The sequence below is a fragment of the Alligator sinensis genome, unplaced genomic scaffold (genome assembly GCF_000455745.1).
Source record: "Alligator sinensis unplaced genomic scaffold, ASM45574v1 scaffold572_1, whole genome shotgun sequence".
NCBI classification, from domain to species: Eukaryota; Metazoa; Chordata; order Crocodylia; family Alligatoridae; genus Alligator; species Alligator sinensis.
The window spans coordinates 462,310-470,924 of NW_005842288.1; the positions used below are offsets into that span (position 1 = coordinate 462,310).

The 8,615-nt window shown below is 39.1% G+C and overlaps 1 protein-coding gene across 23 annotated transcripts in view; it reads left to right on the forward strand.

Moving 5' to 3' along the window:
• Positions 1-8,615, forward strand: part of PIK3CB (phosphatidylinositol-4,5-bisphosphate 3-kinase catalytic subunit beta) — a 181,609-nt gene that overhangs the window by 162,804 nt on the left and 10,190 nt on the right. For all 23 annotated transcript variants that reach the window (XR_003095105.1, XM_025209421.1, XM_025209412.1 and 20 more), the window contains 2 exons: positions 7,863-8,030; positions 8,237-8,360. Coding sequence is in view for 22 of the 23 variants with exons in the window: in XM_025209421.1 (XP_025065206.1) it covers positions 7,863-8,030; positions 8,237-8,360 (292 nt within the window). In the remaining variant the exon portion in view is untranslated. The remainder of the gene's footprint in view (positions 1-7,862; positions 8,031-8,236; positions 8,361-8,615) is intronic.

Here is an 8,615-nt window from a genome sequence, read left to right on the forward strand (position 1 = left end):
AGGAGACTTTTTTTTTCCCAAGTTCACTAATTTTTAAAGACTCTTTCATCTATATTAATAAATCTTGAAATGGTTTCTCCCGGACTGTGTTGTAAAGCCTTCACTGCCACGCTGCATTGTAAGAATGGGAAAAGTCCATGATTTTTCATAGAAAAGTTAATACTGAGGTATGATACTACAATGGTTTCATTTTTAAGTTTCTCAGTTTATTGCATGGTAAGTCTCTATAATTTAAGAATTAGAGACTTAGTTATAGGATACTTCACTGGTCCTGAACAAGTTTTCAAATGATACTTTTGTATGACAGTTAAGCAAAATAATGCTGTTGCAGCTATCACACTGGGCTTGTGTTGAGAGGAGAATAAATGCAATTTCCTATAATTTTTAATGCTCAGAAGTTGATCTGCTCTGAACTTGAGAGTTGGGGTGGCTTCCATTTCTACATCCTTAGTGTAATTTGCATCAGAGTGCGAGTTGATATAGAAGTGAAAGCTTTCAGCTGGAATTTACAGTGTAAGTATGTTGTTAAAATAGGTTACAATAAGGAACTTTCTCAATTGTTTGCCGTCTTCTAAGAACTCACGTTTCTTGAAGTAAAGGGCAGTTTTTCCAAAGTGCACTGAACCGTAGAGATGCCATCACTCCTACTGGGATCTGTAGAGCACAGAGGACTTCAGACATTCCTGTCCTTTTTTGCCTAAAGAGAAAACATTTTAAATGAGTTCATTAGCAGAACCTCTTAGGCCATGTTTTCAAAAGAGCTTCTCACCTAAATTAACTTGCCTGTCATTTTGGTCCTCCCTGTTTTTCCTTATAAGTTAAAAAAGTACCCGTCTTAAAGTTTGAGAGATGCAGCTATTTTTATCCTTTCTTAATATATGTCCTCAAATCCCAATCACCATTTTTGTATTTGATAAATATTAAACAGAACTCATTTGACAGCCAGAAAATGCTACTTTTGCATCATCCAGTCTTTGTTCCCTCAACCCACTGACTAGAGTGTTAAGTATGTCATCTGTGCAGTTTTATCCATCCCAAGAACTGAAATTACTAGGCAAGAAATAGAGCACTTGAGTGCAGAACAGTAGCCAGTAGGCACCCTCCCATGCCTGTTCATCAACTGCTGTGAATTGACTGTCACAAAATGAGTGAGGTTTTGTTTTGTTTTTTTAAGGGATATCTTTTTTAGTTGTAAGGTATTTTAAGTAGGGTTTTAGTGTTGGATATTTTATGATTGATTGTCCATAGCTTGAAGCCACATGAGGTATGAAGCTGGAGTCTGGCACAATTTGTGATTTTTATTAGACTATGTACACTGTTTATGAGGCTAGACATTGGTCTGTTTTTTAAACAATATTCAAGATGCACCAGCTGGAGGAATTGAGCTCATCATTTAAACATTCTTAGTTGAAAATGAATAATATGATCTTTACAGTCTCAAAGCATCAACCCAGATAGATAAGGAAAGTTATAAACAAGTTATCAATCACAGAAATATGCTACTTATGAGCAAATTCTTTTTAGTAAAATCTGAGATATAAAAAGAATTTAAATAGATAAATTGTTTCAGGAAGTGTCTGTTTGCATTAGGGTAATTGGCTGTGTTCAGTTTTGTACAGTTGAGCATCAATTTGGTTCCTTTGAAAAATAGAAAAAAAAAATGTTTGGGCCTGTTGTGTTGTTGTGAATAGCCTGTGGGAAGCTGCTCCGGTGCTTAGGGGCAAGGACTTCCTCCCAGACAGCTGTGGAGATCCAAGTCAGACACTCTGTAGTTGCTCCCTTTCTGAGGATGGGGTTCATGACTTCTTCAGCCCAGCCCACACACTGTGTCTAGCATGCAGGACTGACTTTGACGGGTCATTTGACATGTTTACTCTGAATGTTTTGTCAACAAAGCAAGACAAAGGAATTGTCCGTGCCATCCAAAGATTGTTCTTCTAAACTCTCCATAGAGGTGAAAAGAGGATTTCCCAGAAAGTCAGTCTGCAATGGAGAACTAAACCAAAGTCCCAAGTGGACTTGTTTGATTGAGGACTCCTCCCCCTTTTTAATCTCTTTTGAATATATGATGAACAAAAAATTATGTCAGTGGAAGGTAATGCAGAGGCAGGAAAAACAAACAAGTGTGCAGTCAGCAGCATCTGAGCAAGGACAGAAATCTCAGCAAGCAGCAGCACAGCCCTGGAAAGGGAAGTGTGTTGGGATCATGTGTTGTCTTTCCACATTCCAAAGCTGTAGAGGGAATAAGACATGCACAGCAACCTAGCCTTCCACCTGGATAAATGGGCCTGCTTTACTGTCCACATTCCCCAATGGATATGGAAAGATTGCCAAATTTTAAAATGCTAGCCAGTTGCAGTTTTAAGATATTACTTATTTTTCTATTGTAGACAAAATGCTCTGAAAGACCATCTGTTTTTCGTGACTGAAGTGAACTTCTTTCCACATATACTGTATGTTCACGGGGTTTCAATTCATAATTCCCAGGCAGCTGGGCTTTGCCATTTTTGCTTATCGTAGTCTATTTTAAGTCGAACGACAGCACGGGGAAATATTCAGTCACAGGTTTTTGGTTTCAAACATAAAGTTACATGCAGAATTTGAATGGTTTATTTTTTACCCACTACTTTTGTGAGTACAGTTCTTTAAGAGCTTTTCCTGTTTTTTTCATAGTCTGTGCATGTTAAATCTGGGTAATTAAGGAGCAATTAAGTAATACTGTTGTTTGAGAATTTCTACAGAATGAACTTCAGATGATTGATTCAAAATACCCAGTACTAAGAATGAGTTTCAGATGATCAATTCAAAATGCTCAGTACTTTAGAGGGAAACCATTTTTTTTACCTGAAGAATTTCTAAATCTGAAAAATGGTATATCTGTAGCAAATAATATTTAATAAAAAGTTACAGTATTTAAATGCATACAAGCTGCAGCTAAAAGGTATTGTGCTTCCCTTTCCAGAGCGTGTTGTGCTGTCATAGGCTTCCCAAGGGTAAAATTGTTACTTACTACTCAGAGTAATGCTCACTTAAGTATACAGTGTTTAGTAATTGGTACAACAGTGATGGGTAGAGAGGTTGATCATAAAATCATACAATCATAGAAAATTAAGATTGGAAGGGACCTTGAGAGGTCATCTAGTCCAGCCCCCTGCTCAAAGCAGGACCATCCCCACTAGATCATCCCAGCCAAGGTTTTGTCTACCCAGGTCTTAAAAACCTCTAAGGATGGAGATTCCACAACCTTGCTGGGTAGTTTGTTCCAGTGCTTTACTACCCTTCTTTTAAGAAAGTTTTTCCTAGTATCCAACCTAAACTTCCCTTGCTGTGACTTGAGACCTGTTTCTCCTTGTACTGTTATTTGCCACCACTAAGAACAGTTTAGCTCCATCCCCTTTGTAACCACCCTTCAAATAGTTGAAGGCTGCTATTAAATCCCCTCTGTCTTCTTTTTTTCCTGACTAAATAAGCCCAGACCCCTGAGCCTCTCCTCATAAGTCATTGCCCCAGCCCCCTAACCATTTTTGTTGCCCAGGATACATCCCATGGACCCGTGTCATCAGGTTCTCAAATGTCCCCTTCCATCTGGAAATTTGGTAGTGTGGAAAGCAGTGACAGCATTAATTGCTATAGTTCCTAGAGCCATGGCAATTAGCACCGCCACTGCTTACCATCTCACAAAATTTCTGGACACAAGGGAAGCCCCATAGGCCAGATCTAGAATCCGGAGCCAAGTCATCTGGCTTACAGAGCTGCGCATACGGCTGTGCGTAAGGCCAGAATTTTGGTGGTGGGAGGAGTGGTAACAGCTGCATCTCTGCAAACCACAGCAATCGGTTCCGTCAGGACCAGATTTCAGCCCCACGGCCCAGATGATGCAGCTCCACACTTTGGACCTAACCCACAGACTAGCCCATGGAAGCAGATGAGGTGGACCCACTGGTTTAGAAGAATTAAGCTGTCAAAGTAACTAGCTGGTGGAAGCTAATGGCTGAAATGATTTTCTGTGATTTTGGAGACAATAAATTGGGAAAAGAAAATGGTATTTGTTGCTAAGGATCATTTTGTAGATCTGTCAGTGGTCATTATATGGCCTTAAAGAGGGGAAAGGGGGAAGTATCCCACTGGCAGATGTTGAAGTCAGAAAGGCCAGGATGAGATGGACAGGCCCTGCGGACTTGTCCCCAACTTGACTCCTGTCAAACTGTCTCTCTGACAAGGATGTTTTTTCCTCCACTTGTAAGCACACTGTCCTCAAGGGGCTGAGTAGCTTTCATCATTGCTTGCTTTTGAAGGGGAAGTTGTTGGATTTGTGCCCAGTTAAGCTACAAGTACGATGGGTTGAAATCCCATGGAAGAACGCCAGCATGCACTTTAACCTGGCAATACTTGGCTCATGTTTGTCATGTCGTGATAAGGATGGGCAGTGCTTCCTTGTATCATGAGTGCTGAGGTACTGTAGTTATAGAAACGCTTGGGCCCACTGTTGGATTTTTCAATTGGGAAAGAGATTAGAATAGGAAAAAGGTTCCAGATCTGTAATTTCTTTTTTTCAAAAAAGCACACCGGGTTTCTGAAATACTTAGCAATAATGGGGATCTATATAATAGCCAAATTGCTTACATTTAAGCTTTATTGGGACTAAACACCTATTAAAACAGAGATGGGATTTTGTTTTTCTGTCCTATCACTCACTGGAATGAGACTTATTTAATTACATTGCCAATAGGTGATCATTCCTGACTATATTTATTAGTGCTTAACCTAGTATAGTTTAAATATCCAAAGAAACATGATTTCTGTCACTTTAAGAAACTGTTTTATGAGCTCTTGTGTCAAGCAGGTTTTATTTATATTAATTTTAGTTTAATATCATTTATCTTAGTTTGATTACTCTTGAATAAATCTCTCCTACTTTCATGTCAGTAGTTAAGGAGGGTATCCTGCTTCACAGTTGTCTCTTAGACTTGTATATTCAGTTCTTTAAATTTTTTTTCCTCAGTTACTCAGTTTTCCTAAGCAAGTTTAGTTCCAATCTGAAGCCATGATTCAGTAGTCAGGTCTTCATGAGCACAAATGTTTGCCAGTCTGCATCCATTTTCAGAATTGGAAACTCTTCATTTTTATGGAATAAGAAACCTAAAACAAATATGCAAACCATATTTGCTGCCCTGCTCTGGGCCCTGCTGGCATCGGCTCTGGGACACCAGTGCAGGCCCCACACACCCGCCCAGCTGTCGCTGCATGCTGTGCGCCTGCTTGATGCCTCTTTCACCGCTTCCCGCCTACTCACTGCCACTCCCCTCCATCCCCCGCTGGCCGCTCCATCACTATATAGTTCCTGGCTGCAGTGCTGGGACCATAGCAGCTGACCTAGCCTGACCCTGAGGACTGGGGCAATTGCCCACGATCCTCCCCTCCTTTTTCCCCTCCTCCTTATCTGAATTTCCCTCTGGCGCAGGGAGGCAGGAATAGCCCCAGGGACCCAAGCCAGAACCCTGTGCCCGGCATGGGCTGCGAGGGGCAGGGCCAGGTCAGCCTTGCTTCTACTGAGTCTTGGCCCTGCAGGCGGCTTCCCCCCTGGGTCCTGTTGCCCTTGACTCCTGTCATCTTTGACAGGCAGTCAGGGGCATATAAATATTAATTTTCTAAATTTTTTTTAGGGGCCCTGTGGGCTAGATAGAATGACCTACCAGGCCATATCTGGCCTGCGGGCCATATTTTGCCCACCCCAGGCCTAGGTCTATACTCTACCATCACTGATGTTTTACAGTCCCTTGCACTATAGTAATTTCAACAAATTTCACCAGGTTATAGGGTGTTTTCCTGAGTTCTTTGTGTGGTCTTAGAATTGTCTATCTAGATGGGGTTAGGAGGTAAGGCTGGAATGAACCTTTTAGCTTCCCCTGCAGCTCTGCCTCAGCTTGCCTCTTTGGTGGCCCTACCCCTTCCATAAACAAGGAAACAGCTAAGGTGTTGGGGCCTCCAGCAGTATACTCTGGGCTTACCTTCTGGTCCTTCTTTGCTACTGCAGTATGTTTTTCATAGGTCAGTGTCATTTCAACCATTTTATGTTTTGTGACTTCCTCTCAATATATGTTAGGCTTTGTGTAGTGTTGGATTGAACTGATTATAAAATCAGTAATTGACTTTATAATATTTGCGCATGTTTTGTCATTACTGTTGCATAAACTTGTGTACATAGTTCAGTGTTTGTGTAGTTTAGATCAGACACTTTTCCATATGTTAATGTTAGAATTGGCTCCTGTATTGAAGATATAATTTTCCCAGAGTTAGTGGTGGGAATAATATACAATTAGAACTCCAGACTAGCTGAGTCTAATTTTATATTTGAGCTGTAAATAGGGTCAGCATCTCTAATGAAAATACTTCTCTTTACAATAATCCTAGTTTATATAACCCCTTCTTTACTCCCTAATCATCTTGTTTGCACTTCTTTTGGTCATCTTTAATTTTAGTTCTATTTTACTGGAAACAAAATGGCTCAAACTGGAGACTAGACGGAGTACTAATCCACCTAACGTACTTGCTGTGTGGTCCACTAAAGATTAACATTGCTACTGGCCCTGGTGCCTTGTAGTGTGTGCATTTGGCTTTGACAGTCAACAATAAAACTGACATACTAAAATTACCATAATTTCTCAAAACTAACCACCTTGCAAAACATGGGTGGCATATTAATGTGTGGAGCATGTGTTTCGTTCTGTTTTGGGGTTGTTTTTTGTTAAGCTGGTGTCCTTTTGGTATCCTATGATAAAGCTCATATTTGGAACTTCAAAATAAAGTAAATGTACCACATTCCATAACTGCAGCTTAAATGGGCAGTTGTTCCATAATTGTCTCCAGAAAGGTCCCAAATCTGGGTGTCCTTCTACTCAGTGCCCTATGATCACCAGTACTGAATGAGTATGTGTCATTTCAGGAGTCCTAGTTCAATTAGACTGAAGATCTTGCATGTCACATGCTCTCACCATACTAAAAGCATATGACTTCCATTAGATAATATGCACTATTACTTTGTACTTGTTAGTGGTGCACCGAAGCATCCTATGCCCTTAAACATATAGGGTGAGATACCACAGTGTTCCTCAGTATTTGTGGGGAGGGTGGGGGCAAACTCATTAATTAAATCAACACATTTTTTCTCTTACAGCAAACATGATCATTGACTCTCTTGGAGATGAGAAATTGAACTGGAGAAAAAACTTACTTTTAGCTACATCGCCCCTTGTTTCATGCACTTACCTGTAACTTTCCATGCTTCAGTGCAAACATTTTTTGAGGAATTATATAAACACTTTATAAAGCCAGGCTAGTTTAAGTAGAATTAAAAATTGTCCCTGTCTTTTACATGTTTCTGTTTGTAGTTTTCAAATGCTGGAAAGTATTACTATATGCATATTTAGGGGTGGCACACTAGAACTGTTAATTGAAATAGGAGAATAGAGATTCTACTATAGAGTAACTTGATGCTTATTTACACAAACGTCTTTTCAAACCCCATGTGACAGTGTGAAAGGATTTTTAAGTGAGAGTAACTATATAAATTGCTTCATTTACACAGTAAACTACAAATGAAAAGATATAGCTCCCTCTATCATCCCTATTACAGAATTACACTTCAATGAAAAGCTGATTTGTTTCATATTTCCCATTATTTATTTGTACTTCTAATGAAGTACTTATCTTTTATTTCTGAAAGCATGTCCATGTATTAACTTTGAAGAGTTCCTCATAAAATTAGCATAGATATCCATTCAGGAAATATTTACACATTTAATATATTGTTCCTAATATCTTTATTTATTTTTCTTTTACCTTTTTTCTTTTGTTTGTTTCAGGATGTTGCCGTATGGCTGTTTAGCCACAGGAGACCACTCTGGCCTTATTGAGGCTGTTTCAAGTTCAGAAACTATTGCAGATATTCAGCTAAATAGTAGCAATGTTGCTGCTGCTGCTGCCTTCAACAAAGATGCTCTCTTAAACTGGCTAAAGGAATACAATTTAGGGTAAATTTTATTGCATTTTCTTGCTTACAACTTATGATATAAACTTCCCCATGAGGTAAAATTGTCTTTGAGGCATAAGAAGAAAAAACACAAACCCTGTTTTAAAATGTCCATGTGATCCAGTTTCAGCAAATTCATGTGTTTTCTTAATGTTAACATACAAGATGAGTTTTTTGGTAACTCTTTCTTGTGTTTTGTATTTTTAGAGATGACTTGGATCGAGCTATTGAAGAGTTCACCCTGTCTTGTGCTGGCTACTGTGTAGCTACTTATGTGCTTGGAATTGGTGACAGGCATAGTGACAATATCATGGTCAGAAAGAATGGTCAGGTAAGAACCCTGTTAAAGATATCCTAAATTATTATTCTGAGTTATATAACAAGGCTCATTTTTCTTTATTATTTTTTTTTTTTTTAGTTAACTTTGTCTTAATTTTAAGCAGCTGCTAATTTAGAATAAGTAGACTTCTTGTAGACCTGGATAAAACAAGTAAATTTAAAAGATTTAAATCAAGGGACGCTAGTGGATTGAAAGGCAAATGTAGATTATAATAATTATGTGTCAGGTAAATTTCCCTGTATAACT